The 17113-nt window shown below is 39.2% G+C and overlaps 1 protein-coding gene across 2 annotated transcripts in view; it reads right to left on the bottom strand.

Moving 5' to 3' along the window:
• Positions 1 to 15593: 15593 nt before the first annotated feature.
• Positions 15594 to 17113, bottom strand: part of LOC101850290 (ubiquitin carboxyl-terminal hydrolase MINDY-1) — a 45226-nt gene continuing 43706 nt past the window's right edge. For both annotated transcript variants that reach the window (XM_035972936.1, XM_005110600.3), the window contains exons 9-10: positions 16752 to 16971; positions 15594 to 15705 (exon numbers count right to left, since the gene is read on the bottom strand). In XM_035972936.1, the coding sequence (XP_035828829.1) occupies positions 15691 to 15705; positions 16752 to 16971 (235 nt within the window). In that variant the 3' untranslated portion in view covers positions 15594 to 15690. The remainder of the gene's footprint in view (positions 15706 to 16751; positions 16972 to 17113) is intronic.

The raw sequence follows: 17113 nt of genomic DNA on the forward strand, positions 1-17113 counted from the left end.
CGAGGGTGCCAGTCACAGGTGCTTTTTTTTGTTGTTGGGGATGTGAATTGTTTGCTTTCCAGACAGACAGACAGACAGACAGACAGACAGACAGAACCCAAAAAAAGAGAAAAAAGGAGAAAAAAAAGAGAACACAGACAGAAAAAAGTTTGTTTTTTCAAAGAAGAAAAAAACAACTAACAAACATGAAGGGGGGAGGAAAAAAATAAAACGCCCGTGGCTGTCACTAAATAGGAGGGGGGCAAGCAGCAGCAGCAGCAGCAGCAGCAGGTGGCAAGGCTAGATGAGTCAGCAAACGCCCCCTTGTGTGGAGTAGTGAGGACAGATCATAGGTTCCCCCTCTTAAACCTAAAGTGTACATCTATGGGACAGACACGGAACATACACCGCCACACATTACTACACGATAAAGGACGTACATGTGTCAGACACGCCACAGAGTGACACAGCAGAAGTAGCAGCAGTGGATCCTTGTTCGCACCTTTAAATAATTCCCTATCTTCCTCTTCTTATTAAGGAACAGGCTTTTTGGGGGTTATTTTTTTTCTCTCAAATTTCCCTTACATTTTGTAATAGTAATATATCTTGGGACATCAGCTCTTGTTCCCACCTTAAATTATAATCCCCCGTATTCCTCATAATAATATAGTATTCGCACCTTAAAGTAAATAATTCCCTATCTTCCTCTTAAGGTAGGCTATAGGTTTTTTCTTCAAATATTCCTCACATTTTGTTAAATATCTTGGGTAGGCAGCTCTTGTTCGCATCTTTAAATAATTCCCTATCTTCCTCGTTTGTTTGTTTTTGTAAAGTGTTTTACGGCGCTCGAAACTGCATAAGGTCATATGAGCGCGCGGGATACACCTAATATTTTCAGTTGGTAGGAAATTTTGAATTTTGCCCGGGTGGCGGCCGAAGCCTACTCTTATCGATTTTAGACCACCAAGGGATCTTTAACGTGCGCAACTTGCACACGGGCCCTCCGAGATTTTTCGCCCTTGTCCGAGAAGGCCAGGTGTAGATCTTTCCTACCAGAAGATCAGGGGTGTGTCTGAAAGACAGCAGTAAGAAGAAGCGAAGGAGTAGCAGTAGAAAGGCTGTGGAAAGAATCAGGAGCCCAGAGGAAGGGGCAAAGGAGGTGAGGGGGTGGGGGCAGAAAGAGGAGACGAAAGCAGACGACAGAACATTGCTAGAGAGCAGGAAATGAGGTGAAAGGAGACAAATTTAGAGAAGAAAATTTTTCGGTCGCTACCCGGATTTGAACCCGGGACCTTTTGAATGAGAGGCCAACACCTTAACCTCTAGGCCACGAGAGCTCCCTATCTTCCTCTTATGGTACAGGTTTTTTTTTGTTTTCAAATTTCCCTTACATTTAGTAATAGTAATATATCTTGTGGTAGCAACTCATGTTCCCAACTTAAATTATAATCCCCCGTATTCCTCATAATAATATAGTATTCGCACCTTAAAGTAAATAATTCCCTATCTTCCTCTTATGGTAGGTTATAGGTTTTTTCTTCAAATATTCCTCACATTTTGTTATATTTCTTGGATAGGCAGCTCTTGTTCGCATCTTTAAATAATTCCTTATCTTCCTCTTATGGTACACGGTTTTTTTTTGTTTTTTCTTCAAATTTTCCTTACATTTTGTAATAGTAATATATATATCTTGGGGTAGCAGCTCTAGTTCGCACCTTAACCTTATCCGTACATCGTGTTTTACTATCGTATCCATACATGAGGGTGCGGTGGCAGAGTGGTTAGTGCGCTCGTCTCCGAAGCGGAAAGTCCTGATTCGAGCCTCGGTTTGGACATGGAATTTTTCCGCTCCCTCCTATCCACCCAGCAGTAATGGGTACCTGCTTTTGAGTTGGGGAAGTAAAGGCGGCGTGGAAAGGAACTGGCCACCCAACCACAATATGACGAAGGCCCAGGAAGTTGTCTCACTAACAAGGCAATCCCCAATGTGCGGATCGGATGCGGGAACAACTTGACTTTATCCATACGACGTACACTTTTGGTGTAGGTCAAGAATTCTGGAAACCCCCGAAATCTGGGTTAGACCGCTTATCCTTAAAAGTGACCAATTTATCATTTTGTCCTGATATTTATTTCCAAAGCAGAGATAGATACACACACAACCCTCACTGGCTTCACATTGTAGGAATTGTGACATAGCCAGTCCTCCTACTGAACTCAATATAATAAAATGTACATTGTACTTGCAAAACACACGCGCACACACACACACACACACACACACACAATTTTTAAAAGAGAAAACAGAGCAGAAATAGAAGATGTCAAAAAAGGGGAAACAATAGTGAAAACAACTCGTCGCCGCACAAACCATTTTGTCCAAAGTGCCTCTTAACTTACAACACTTTGGACAAAATGTGTCCCTGCCGGTCAATATCAGTCATATGAAGGAAATTTCCAAACTGAGTTAACATTATTTTCAAAAACTATCACCTTTTCCCTACAATTTAAAACAAAAATGAAGTATTAATATGACCATATTTGACGAAAATACAGAGCTTTTAATTGTGCGAGGTGAGGAAACGTGAAAAGGAGAAAATGGCCTCCAAAGTTGAGCAACATGTTTCCATAGCAATAGAGGTCTTAGAATTGAGATAGAAACTTGAAATTTACAGTCGATTATAGTCGTTTATTTTTATTTTTATCTTAAATGAAGCAGAAAACATCAAACTTTCAATGGATCAAAAAAACAAAAATTTCATGGAAAGTCGCTTTTTTGCCTTACGAGCGTGGTAGCTGATAAATAACATACTGCGTCTTACGACTGATATTGACCGGGAGGGGAGGGGGGGGGGGGGGGGAGCAGAAATAGTTTTGAGGCAACGAATTTGCAAAATATCAGAACTAGGCCGCATTATGAATCAAACTATAACAATAAAATCAAGAGTCAAAGAGCAGAAAAAGTCAAAAAGCACTTCACTGAAATAATCCGAATAAGCAGCGTTTGTATAGATTTTAAAAAGTAAAAAAAGTAAAGTACTGATTCATTCGTACAGCAGAAGATCAAAAGCACAACTGATGAGAATAATGCTATTAAGGCACTAGTAACAAAAATTAAGTTTTTAACTTTAAAAAGCTGGAAAGCAAACACACCAGAACTTTTTTAAATGAATAAATTAAGAATAAAAAACAAAATCGATTTATAGAAAAAAGAAGGGCGTCAAAACCATAGAGGGCTGTGAAAGAGAGAGGGAGAGAGAGACAGACAGACAGAAAGAACATGGTGAGAGAAATGAAGTAAAAGCTACCACTGGCACCCGCCAACCACCCAATAACATGGATTGATTGCTGATAAAAGAAACTCAGTTTAGCTTTAGCTAAGTTTTATAGCTCTTGCAACACAAATACGTCTCGTCAAATAAATGCCGGTGATTAAAGGCTTTAGTGGAGAGTAGCAATAGCTAAAGAAAAGAAGGCGGAGAAATAAGAACGATAGATATGAGAGGCGTGCTGACGAAATGAGTTACTTCCTGCAATCCACAAACAGAGGTATTGGCCAAAAATCAACATGAGGGTCGATTTTGTAGATTTTCTATTGATGCCATATTCTTCTACTATGACCTGTCTTTTACTTTTTTTTCACTTATAAATAGTAAAAACTTCACCTAAAAGCTTGATGTATCTATTTCCTTAAGGCTTGAATTCGAGAAGTAACTCATTTTGTCAGCACGCTTCACATTTGTCTATAGAAGAGGAAAGGAGCAAAACTCAAGCCTTAACAAGAACATACATTTTGACTAAATAACTTCACACAGACATTTAATTTCATTTCAAACTTGAACAAATTATAATTGGAGATAGTGTTCACTTTTACTTCCTCACTGTCAAAGTGTCCACCAGAAGTCATCCCCAACAGTACAACATATGTGTCACGACGTGGCGGAATCAGGCGCTCATCAATTTTTGGCCATGTAGAGTTATTGAATGGTACCGTCTGGTAAACATATTTATTAGTCTTGCTTTCAATGAAATAGATTTCCATCTATCTTGAATAGAACTTGAGATACTTGCGATTGAAGGAATTGAGGTCCCCTGGTTTCAGTAGTGAAATTAGTGAGAAAATGGCTGCCAAAGTTATGGTAAACCCAAGAGCTAAAGAGTCCTTGAAAACAGAAAAATGATATATATGGTGCCTTTAATCAATGTTTTTCAGTAAATTCACAAGGAAATGTGTTTTCATATGAACATCAAAGAGGTAAGGCCAAAAATTAAAATTTGATAAAAATGTCTAAACTGGCGGAAAAATGCCTGTTTCTCTGATTTCTGTATTTTGCCGAGCGCCTGATTTCAACACGCCGCCCCACACACGGTAATATTTCCAACCAAACATTCATTCATCTCACGCAAGGGACAAGGTCTCTCAGCTCATGACAACAAAACTCATTAAACGAAGTAAAACGGATACCAGTAGGAACAAATTAAACATGAACCCCTATGATCTGTTGGTGATTTAAAAAACTTTTCTGCATGCAAAATAATTCATACATCATCATCACTATTACCATATTCATCGTCATCATCATCATCAATGATCAAGTTCTTTGGATGAGTGGAGGTGCCTTTAAGTATAATGACAATGGAGCCGAAAAAGAGCCTCGCTCTCGCTCGAAGATTTCTTCGTGGAGTCCACCAGGTCCATTACGGAAACAAAAAAAAATTATCATCATCACCATCATCCATACTATTCAGTCCCAGACAATAACTGTGCGACCATCTGACCTGCTATAGGCCCTCAACCGAAATTCAAACACACCATGAAGTAAGTCATCATTCATAGAACAAGGTTGAAAACAGAAAAATCCTTTGCCACGACAGTCAGTGTCTTGCTATCTAAAACGCCCAGAATTAGAGCTCTAAATTGATCTATGAAGAAAAAGAACACCAAAAAAAAAAGCCAACCAAAAACAAACTATGATGATCTTAACTGCAGCAGAGTGCAGCGAGAGAATAAATTAATTTTTTTGGCGCAAAAATTTTTTAAAATTTCTTATATGCTTCCTTATTTTTTTTATTATTCTTGGTGAATAATTTAAAAAACAAAGCATTAGAGGAAACAAAGGAAGTTATATTTTGTTTGTTTAGTAGAGGGTTTTACGGCACTCGCAACTGCATAAGGTCATATGAGCGCGCGGGACACACCTAATACTTTTTCGTTGGTAGGAAATTTTGAATTTTGCCCGGGTGGCGGCCGAAGCCTACTCTTATCGAATTTAGACCACCAAGGGATCTTTAACGTGCGCAACTTGCACACGGGCCCTCCGAGATTTTTCGCCCTTGTCCGAGAAGGCTAGGTGTAGATCTTTCCTACCAGAAGATCAGGGGTGTGGCAGAAAGACAGCAGTTAGGAGGAGCCAAGGAGTAGCAGTAGAAAGGCTGCAGAAAGAGTCAGGAGCCCAGATGAGGGGGCAAAGGAGGTGAGGGGGTGGGGGCAGAAAGTGGAAATGAAAGCAGACAATAGAACATTGTTAGAGATCAGGAAAGGATGTGAAAGGAGACAATTATAGAGAAGAAAATTTTTTGGTCGCTACCCGGAATCGAACCCGGGACCTTTGAACGAGAGGCCAACACCTTAACCTCTAGGCCACGAGAGCCCCCCGGAAGTTATATTGGCATATACATCATATATTAATAATGATTAATAACAACATTAATTATAATAATAATGAACCCTGATGACACATTCCTCACCACATCCCACATATCTTTTTTTCCATTTATATATACAACATAAATAACTCATAACTACTATTAGAACTAGATGGCTTTTGATCATCGCTTAATTCTGCCGTCCTCATTCATTCTGTCTCTACCTCTCTCTCTCTCTCGATCTCAATAATGCTTTAGGCCTGCTTGCCGTACATAGTTCCAAAATGATTATCGTAAAATAAATGAGCAACAGCTTACAGAGAGGCAGTACTTGGTACGCAACGGCAGGCAAGACATGAAAAAATGTAAAAAAAATTTTTACGGAGAAAAATATGATGTTGAGAACGGGGAGAAGACCAGGATATCCCCTTGCACCAAACTGGAAAGACAGCCTTTTAAAGTAAAAGGAAAAATGAAACGTGTGTGTTTTGTTATAGTAAGCGTTTTACAGCACTTGCAACACATTTAGGTCATATATAAGTGCCGGAAGATTAGAGGTGTTGCAAGAGAGTAACAAACATAAAAGAAGGAGGAGAGATAAAGACTACAGTTGTTTGATAGAGTAGGAAAGCAGGAGCAAACCACACCAGAGCACCCGCCAACCACCCACCATGTGTGTGCTTGAGAGAGAGAGAGAGAGAGAGAGAGGGAGAGAAAGAGAGAGAGAGAGAAAGTGAGAGAGAGAGAGAGAGAGAAAGAGGGGGAGGGAGGCAAAGAAGGCAAGGGAAAGAGGGAGAGAAAGAGAGATTGAGTGAGGGAATAAGAGAAAGAAAGAAAGAGAGAAAGAAAGAAAGAGAGAGAAACAGACAGAGACAGATAGGGTGGGCGGGTGATCCGCTCATTGGCAGAGGAGAGTATTCTATTGGCAAAAGAGTACTGAGACAGCGTGACATAACTTACTTGTTTTACGAGGTACGCTAAAAAGCCCAGCTCTTGCATCTATACCACTACATAGGTGCAAGTAACCAATGTTATCAAAGGAGAGAAAAAAAAGCCTTTAAAATATAAGACAGCAGTCTGCTAAACTTACAATAGATCGTTTTTAAGCACAAGCGGGCTATCCCGAAAAATGCTCTTTTGAGAAAATCGAAGGTAAAGTTTTTGCCCCTTGTTCAGTTTCTTTAAAAGACAAGGAGAGTTTTCTCTATAACTATAACCAAATATATGCACACCAATTAAACCAAACTTCTCCTATAGGTAGGACAATGTCCACTTTTGGTGTAGGTCAAGATTTCTGGAAACCCCCGAAATCTGGGTTAGCCTGCTTGTCCTTTAAAGCGACCAATTCTTACCATATCATATTTTATATAATAATAAGTAAATGCATTATGAAAGACTGACTTATGAAATGGGTAAAAGTGAATTTGAACCCTCCTTTCAAAACTTACTTGAACTACTATGCACATCCAGGCTCTCCATTCTCCACTCTCCAAGGGGCTACATAACATATGTGAGTCAGCGTGGTGGAATCAGGCTCTCGTCAAAATGATGAAATCAACGATAATGGCATTTTTCTACCCGTTTGGCAATTTTTATCTAATTTTTGTTTTTAAGCTCAACACCTTTTATATCCAATTACAAACACATTCCTATGAGGATTTCACCGAAAACGTTGATTAAAGGCACAAAAATATAAATTTGCAGTCTCCATGGACTCTCCAGCTTTGAAATTTACCAAGCTTTGGCGGCCATTTTCTCGCAAATGTTTCCTCTTAAATCAGGTGACCCCCACCTCCTTCAATCCAAAATATCTCCACTTCTATTAAAGATGGGTGGATAAATTTTTTCATTGAAAGCAAGACAAATGAACAAGCTTTGAGATGATACTAATAACTCAATGTGCCCAAAAATTGACGAGAGCCTGATTCCACCACGCTGCCTCACATATAGGTCATCAAGATAATGCGCAAAATAAGCTTTTACTATATTTTAAGAAACAGGAGGGAAGGAGGGTGTATCATGTCGACATTTACTTATTCCAAAAAATATAAGACAGAAGTCTGCTAAAGTTACAATTCTTGGTATAACATATTATTTATAAGTTATAAGCAAAAATGCACACCATATCTATCAAAAGATTTCATCTACAATACGTTATTGCAATGATGTTATATGCAGATGTAACTCGTCCAAAACTACTACTATTAGCTACTACTCCGCCCAAGGTGCACGCACGCACGTAGGTGCGCACATACACACACACACACACACATACTCACACACAAAGAAACACACAATGCTGACATATATGAGTACCACCCATTGACGAAACAACTGTGTCCACAGTGTGCAATCAATTGAAGTGATAAGCAAAAAGTCTTATCATTTTTTAAAAGTACCCAAAGCAAAATCTGAAAATTCTTACAGAGGTGAAAGACCCATGTCTCTCTCAACCTGAAGATCAAAGCCGATTCAGTTCTCACCAAGAACTTATTCACCTGAACTTGACAAAAAGAACAAATGGTCGCCTTTAAGGACAAGCAAGCTAACCCAGATTTTGTAGGTTTCCAGAAATCTGGACCTACACCAAAAGTGGGCATTGCTCTACCGATCGGAGAAGTTTGGTTTCATTAGTGTGTATATTTGCTTGGTTAGAGAGAAAACTCTTCTAGCATTTGAAAGAAACTGAACAAGGGGCAAAAACTTTACCTTCGATTTTCTCAGAGCATTTTTCGGGATAGCCCCCTTGTGCTTAAAAGCGACCAAATGTTCTAAGGGCCAAATAGCATAATCATGTTTTTAAACATTGACGCTGATATCATCTCGTAGTCTGTTGAGATCATGCTTACATTACAGTGCCCAAATTTCACAAAACAATTTTTCTTTCCGACAAAATTTATTTTCAGTCAAAATCTCCAAATGTCAACTCCATTCTCAAGCGATATGTTTCTACGATAAAATAGATTTTCACTCATTCACACAGGCATTTTAAAATCTCAAGCTTTTAGAATTAGAATCAGAGAAAAATTCTCGTTGTGCTTTCTCAGTCTCAACCAGACAGCCAGTCCCTCTCAAACTGCTGAACAGCTTTTGTGTTTTTAACAGATTCAGAAAGTCAGTGAATACATGTATTTCTTACACGACTTTCAAGGAAACCAGAAATTTTATAACTTATGCATCACCGCCTCATTGGTACGGTAGCCTCTGCACAAATTAGGGTGTGGATACACAAAACACTACCGGACTAACACCAACAGAGCGGATGTGTAAACGGTAGAGCACTTAAATTGCTCATCAAACTGCCTTTAAAAAAATCTTAATCTGTGCATGTGGTCAGCATGACAGGGTAAAAAAAAAATTCCACTTTGTACTGAAGAACAAACTAATTAAATCTTCCTATTCATCCCTTTCCTTTCATCCGGCTTCATTTATTGTTCAGCATGACCACACCCTTAGACTCAACAACTGAGCTCACAGGGTATCCAGAAGAGCTACTGAAGCATTAAAACAAACATGATCACAAAGGAATGCATCAACCATTTCTTGAGAAAAGGGGGTGAAAGTTTGGGGGTGGACAGGCCGATAAAACAATTCTACAGGCTGGACACTGACATAAATTCACACGAATAGTATTGAGAAAGTGGGGGTTTCACGGTCCAATTTGGCAGAATATGTACAAGGTCATGGCCAACCTAGCCATGTTTTCCCACACTCTGTTGAGCCATTGATTCTAAAATCATCTATTAGACTATATAATAATAACACTTGTGAGAGTAATTATTTGTTTAGTTTTAGTAGAGGTTTTACGGCGCTCGCAACTGCATACGGTTATTTGAGCGCCAGAAGATTTGAGGTGTTACAAGGGAGTAACAAACATATAAAAGAAGGCGGGGAGATAAAGACGATAGATTTTTGACAGGAAAGAAGGAGCAAACCACATCAGAGAACCCACCAACCACCCACTGTAATTGTTTAATGCTCCCGTCAGCACATTTTAGATTATTTAGGAAGTGGGATGCTTTGACCCTTACTGTCAGGGCCAACCTGGGCAAAGAGAGATGATACAACCTCCTTACAGACAGACAGAGACACTTGGATACAAATTCTCCCCACACAGACACAAATCAAACTCACGCTTCAACCCACTCAGAATTTTCCTGACCTGACCCAATCATGATATCCTGCACCATCTGATCTGTCCCGATAATGATTTTACTACCCCAACTACCCAACCTGATTACAATTTTCCTGCCCTGACGTAATCATGACTTTCCCGACTCAAATGCCCGGACCCAATGATGATTTTATTGCCCTGACATTCCAATGACTTTCCTTCCCTGACCTAGTCATGATTATCATTCCATAACCCAATCTAGCACACTAGATGGCATCTGACAAGCCTCTCCAACATTTATTAGCCAACTTCAAAATTTTACGACAAGCCAGTTCCAATATGGAATTGTGGTAAACGATAGTGGACAGCTACATTTTTAAAGGGAAAAAAACATGCAAAAAATGATTTTAAAATCTACAATGAAATCTTGGCCTAAAAGCATGACCTTACATCACGCCTCGTGGTATGTACAATAAAACAGCAAAGACTTAAAACAGTCTGAATGATAAAGCCCCTGAAACACAAAGCAATAACACACACTGAACTGCCGTAGTTCTTGTCCCAACGACTAGTTCTAGTCCCAACGACCACCTGTCCCAGACAATCACATGTACAAACGGCCGCTTCCCTCTTTCCTTCTCACATTCTTTCTTCACTAGAAGGACACTGCCCAAGAGAACCACTGTCTAAGATGACAACTTTTCTCCTTGCAATGGGTGGTCATCTCTGACATGTTTTATTGTATACGCATCATCTATTTTTCATAACGAAATAGCTCATTAAAAATAATTTTTAGTAAGAGTTTTATTTACTGCACTCGCAACACAATAAAAGTAAGGTCATATGAGCGCCAGAAGATTAAAGGTGTCACAAGAGAGTAACAAGCAAAAAAGAAGGAGGGGAGATAAAGACGAGAGATGTTTGATAGGAAAGAAGAAGCAAACCACACCAGAGCACCCACCAACCACCTTCAAAGTTTACTTTTTACTCATCAGTGCAGCAAGCACAGAAAGCCAGCCACTCATAGTACACAGCAGTGTTTGAATCATGTCAAAATTGTTTTCAGTTTTAGATTTTTTTAAAAAGATAACACTAACATGGACAGCTTGAAATCATTGAGAGCTAATACAATTTTCCACCCCCCCCCCCTGACTTACATCTCTTTTATTTCACATTTTTCGCTATAAAGGTTGTCCGAATTATGGATGTGTCGAACACGTTTGTCAATCCCCAACTTGTTTGAGCTATCTGTGCCCAACTGTACTGATCTCTTATTAATATTGGTGAGTCCTTCATTTCACTTTCTGTTTGCAGTCTTTGGTTGGTGGTTTTTTGTTTGTTTGTGTTTTTAAGCATGAGGGGGCTATCCTGAAAAATGCTGTTTTGAGAAAATCCAAGGTAAAGTTTTAGCCTCTTGTTCAGTTTCTTTAAAAGACAAGGAGAGTTTTCTGTGTAACAAAACTAATATACACACCAATGAAACCAAACTTCTCCTATGGGTAGGGCAATTCCCACTTTAGGTGTAGGTCTAGATTTCTGGAAACCCCCAAAATCTGGGTTAGCCCGATTGTCCTTAAAAGCGACCAGTAATTTTTGAAAACATAAAAGACAATAATATGGAAGGATGTAGGCCTTGCTGAGAAGATGTAGCGCTAGTTTAAAAAATCGTCAGTATGTAAAAATTATAGGAGGCCATTTTTAATTTTAGCTGCACTGAAAACAAAAAATACTATGTCTGGAATGAGTGAAAAACTATCGAGGAGAAGTGGCACGAGCTGAAAGTCGTGTGGTTTGAATTTGAGAAGAGAGAAGGACATTGACAGAATAACAGTCATATAATGTGGGGAAAAAGAAAAACAGATAGACCAAAACAACAACAGAGGAAAAGACAAGAAGTCAGGACATACTACCAGTGGCACCCTCCGACTACCCGCGAATATCTGGGTGAATGCCAGGGTAACATTATGAGGAAGTAGCTTACCTATCATATTTCGAATATTTAAAAAAGTTTTAGTAGAGGTTTTACGACGCTCACAACTGCATAAGGTCATATAAGTGACAAAGATTAAAAGTGTTGCAAGAGAGTAACAAACATAAAAAAGAGGAAGGGGAGATAAAGAAGATTGATGTTAGATAGGAAAGAAGAAGCAAACCACACCAGAGAACCCGCCAACCACCCGCTATCTTGACTATGACTACTGTTCAGCAAACAGTATAGTATTGGTGGACATTTGAAGGATGAAGAAAAGACATCACAGCTTGTTCGTTAGAGTAAAAGAGAAGCTCAGTCAGTTTTAGTTTTAGTAGAGTTTTTACGGGGCTCGCAACTGCATAACAAACATAATAAAGAAGAAGGGGAGATAAGGACGATAGACGTTTCATAGGAAAGAAGGAGCAAACCACACCAGACCACCCGCCAACCACTTACCGATGAGAAGCTCATCGACACTATAGCGGTCATTTCGTGCTGAGAAAAAAAGCAAAGCAGACAGACAGACAGACAGAAACAGCAGAAGGGAGGGAAAGAAAAGAAATTGGGCCTACCGGGCCTACCCAGTGGTGCCCTCCAACTGTCTGCAAAATGCACGATACAGTAACAGTAATAATGGAATCACATCAATGGGTACTTCGAGAGCAGCCACCGCTCGCCTTTTTCCTCATTCTAAAAGCACAAAATATCACACAATGGTGAAGCATAAAAATACTTTGATCGCTAAGATTCAAAATGACAAGCACTCACACACACAAACCTGCTCAAATACACAATATGGCATAAAACTCTTCCAGTCTCCCACAAAGAACCACACTCAATACATTTCAAAACTTCAATTGATTTTTTTTTTTTTTACAGCATTATTATAATAGAAAACAAACAATTGCCCTGAATGTAGTAACAAAAGTTTGGATACAAGATAATGGAGCAGTGGATGGGTTGGGGGGGGAGGGTGTAGTAAGTCAACAACCATGTGTCATTGCGTGAAAATTTAAAAACCTTTCAGCGGGAAAAAAGAAAAAAAAAAAGAAAAGAAAAGAAGACCAATCTCCCTGCCACACAGAAAAATGAGTAATCCTATACACATATGACATCCTGAACCTCCTGCAATACATACACACACCAAAAAAAAAAAACCCAACACATTTTCCAAATCTTGAGGAAAAAGTATTTCTCAATGAGTAAGATGTTAAGCAGAAAATTCATTACATTTTACAATTTTGATTGTACTAGATTCCCAGATCTCCATGCCTACAAAAATTCATAAAAACTATCAGGGCACCAGCAGCCAAAACAGCTCGAAGAAGTTTATATATGAACCCAAACCACATCCTCAACATTCTCAAATTATACAAATGGAAGAAGTAGAAGAGCTATCTCAAACATTCTGTAGATCACAGATGTTTCACAAGTGAACACCGTTACTTCAGACCACACACACACACAGCCTGTCTCTAACATAGAAGAGTACAAGCATAAGCTACTAAGATCCCACCTGTATGTCTGTGCATCATATTCTCCTCCTAATGATAATAAGAATTCTATTTATATATAGCACATTTCCACACTCTACAGCAGCAAGCCCAAATGTTTTTTAGCTTGTTTTAGTAAGGTTTTACGGCGCTAGCAACTGCATAAAGTCATATATGAGCATGCCTAAAGAGCTTTACAATTTACAGAAGATCTTAGTACACTTGAAAATACTTTCTGCTTTCTGGGAAGCATAAAGAGCAGTAATATACCTGTGGTACTACAATAATCTTACATATGGTGGCAGGTTTGAGACACCTGCAGTTAAAACGATGTACACATAAGTTTTACTTATTCTGCTTGCTTTGTATTCGTGCAGACTGACAAGCTGAGATAAAAGAATCCTTGCCTATGCCGTATGTCAAGTTAAACTCTATCTTTCACGGCTTTAGAAACCTTTACAACAGATCCTAGAACACTTAGGAACATCCTGGGAAGCATACAGGGCACGCAGCTTATTAAACCCTCAACTGTCAACAAACACAAAATGTTTCGCTGTCTATAGTCGGACACCCATTTACACTTGGGTGAGGTAATGTGAGGAAAATTTGTGAAAAGTGCCCTTTCCAAGCACACAACATCAAGTCCCAGACATGATTTAAACTCACGACCTTAAGGTGGTTCACTTAAAAACCTTTAATAAGTTAAACCTTTCATAAAGACATGTTTTGCATTGCCTGGTTCGTCGAGATGTGGAAACTTGTGCAATAAAATGACTCATCAGATAAATCAAGGACTTACTTAACAGCCACAAAAGGATTACCCATCTATTAAGCAACTCAGTGAAAGTAACCTTCATGTCTGTTAATTGGGATTTCCGCACCAGCTCATCCTCGTTATTAAAGCTCTCACCTTTATATCAAACATGAGTAATTCTCTATTTTTGAGAGAGTGTGAGAAACAGGATGAATGCCTTTACAAAAATGTTTTTTATTGTCAAATAGTCAACAGTTTATGTCATGATCTAAGCTTAGATTAAAGCAACATCACGCTTTATTATGGGATCTTCTGGGGTATATCTGTCCAGATGAATCAAGGACTTTCTCAACAGCCACAAAATGATTACCCATCTATTAAACAACTCAGTGAAAGTGACCTTCATGCAAAAGAAGGTGAGATTTTTGGCAATGATTTCATTAAATCTACATCCTGACCGAGTTGCACATAAACATTCTTTTTCTTATATATCATTATCCTCCAACCCTCATCCCATAGAAAAACAAAACCAGTCAAACAAAACAAACCCCATTTCATTCTGAGAGATTCAAACAATAACAATCTTTATCTTTATCATTTTCTCCTCTATACCCAACGATAAAAAAAATATCCCCTAACCATTCAAGACATAACAAACCCCCAATAAGCATACAACAATAAAAGAAATAATCAGAGGATGAAAAGTCAACAGATGATAAGAAAAACCCAATGAAAATTTTACAGTTTTAATCAAACCTGTGTGAATCACTTTGGTCTCAAAATCTCAACCAGACATTAGAGTGGAGAAAGAAATGCTACTCAGTATGAGCCAAGACTAAAAAAAAGAATGCAACGCTCTTCAGACCAAAAAAAAAATACCCCTATTAATTGCAACCACTTCTCATCTTAACGCAATTAACTCTAATCCTCCTTACCAAAAATATACTTGTTTGCATTCCTCTTTATCCATTGTATAGATGCACTAGTGAGGCATCATGGTCAAATCAGGCGCTCTAATGCTCTCCCCCCATGCACAGCAAGGTCAAACATTAGTCACTCATTCTTAAAATTTGAAATAATATCTCAAATTTTTGTTAACTCCATCAAAAAAAATAAAAAAATCCAATCAATCATTCCACCCTAACTCTACTCATCCTCTACAAAACTGATTTAAGTTTTCAGCATTTCGGTAAATCTCTTTAATTGCACTGATGCGTAATAGTGCCCTCATTTCCCCAGCGTGTGAATCCTTTAGATGGATAAGAAGTCCTCTGTCATACAAGGACTTTATAATCCTATTGTTTTATTTTGTTAGTTATAAAAACCCAAAACAAAGTAGCACGTTGACACAATAACTAAAACACTCATTTATTGGTGTTAGAAGAAGAAGGCAAGACTGACGACAGACAGACAGAAAGAAAGAACAGAGGGCGAGTAAAGAAGTACTGGTATGACCTTACCGGTGGCGTTCTCCAACCACCAGCTTTGTACTAACCGACTCCCAACATTATCCGCTAAAATAAAGAACCAAATGACTCAACAAGGATCCGAAGCGTGAAAAACTGTCCTCTTACTCTAAAAAGCGAATGGCCCAGCAGTGCAGTGGACACTAGGGAAGGGGGGTGTTGAGAAGGGGGGCAGAGGAATGAGGGCTATCACAAGATTCAGCATCACAGCCACAGCTTGCACAGACTGGAGGGGAGGTCACACAGGTCGAAGGTCGTGGCCAGCGTCAGAGAATGCAGCACTGAGGAGCAAACGGGGGGGAAAAAAGTTTGTTTTTCCAAAAAGGTTTTAGTTTGTTTTTTATAGCAATTGCAACACAATATCAATAAGGTCATATAAATGCCAAAGATTAGAGGTTTTAAAAGTGGGTAACAAATACAAAAAAGAAATAGGAGTTGTAAGGTCAATAAATGTTTTGAGTTTTTAGTTTCAGTAGAGGTTTTACGGAGCTCGCAACTGCATAAGGTCATGTGAGCGCCAGAAGATAATATTATGTGTTACAAGAGAGTAACAAACTCACAAAAAAGAAATAGGAGAGACAAGGATAAAATGTTTGATAGCAAAGAAAGAGCAAACCACACTAGAGTACCCGCCAACCACCAACTAAGAGATTGGGCTATAACGTACAAAAGCTAGGATGAAAGTCATCTTTTGGAGCAAAGTAGGTCAATATCTCTAGGTTAAACCAAAACTGTTATTGTAAATGTTTCAGGACCCATCAATATGCAACTGATCAATGTGGTATTTATTTAACTAATACCAAAGCACAAAGAAAGGTTTTGTACAAGGAATGTCTTTATCTCTGGGTTTGATGGTAAAGAAGGAGCAAACCGCACCAGAGCACCTTGCCAACCAACCATCCACTCTAAAGATCTGGTGAATGCATGCGTGAAACTTGCTGGGTTCTGTACCTCCAAAAAGATTAACCCTTCCAGCGCCAGCCATTTTTGTACACTCCCTAACCTCAGTCCTAGGCAATGCAGCAGTATTTCAGAAAAATAGGAATCCATTCTAAAAATTCATGTAGTATCTTGGTAATCAGGTTTACATAAATAACATAATAATACATCATTGTATAAAGCTAAGTGAACAAATATTATGAAGATTAAAGTTTAATTAGGTTGGCTAATTTCGAAAAATGCTCAAATTCAGTACCCCCTGAAACAGAAAATATACGCTCTTGGGACGGTGGGAGGTAAAAGCGCTGCTGAAAATATACGAGCTTGGGGCTGGAAGGGTTAAAAACCACTAATCTCTAGTCGAGTCCACATAAGACGAGGTACTCACATCTCGGCCTTCTTTCTCTCTGCGCTCCGATCGGTCCCTGTCACCTGACCTGCGTTGCTGTTGTTGCGCCTCCGGCGCAGGACCACCGGCTGCGGCGACCGGCCGACCTTGACCCTGATGGTGCCTAGGCGCTTGCGCTGCGGGGCCGGTCGCGGCTCTCTGCTGCTCAGCAAGTGCCATACGGTTCTCCTCCTCCTGCAGCTGCATCGCAAACTCCAGGCTGGGGAGGATAAACGAATTTTAAGTTTTATTCAGAGTTTTACGGCACTTGCAACACAATAAGGTCATATAAGAGCCGAAGATTAGAAATGTTACAAGAGAGTAACAAAACAGAAAAAAGAACGAGGGGAGAAAAAGACGAT

Source organism: Aplysia californica, unplaced genomic scaffold, assembly GCF_000002075.1.
Source record: "Aplysia californica isolate F4 #8 unplaced genomic scaffold, AplCal3.0 scaffold00914, whole genome shotgun sequence".
In the NCBI taxonomy this organism is placed as follows: Eukaryota; Metazoa; Mollusca; class Gastropoda; order Aplysiida; family Aplysiidae; genus Aplysia; species Aplysia californica.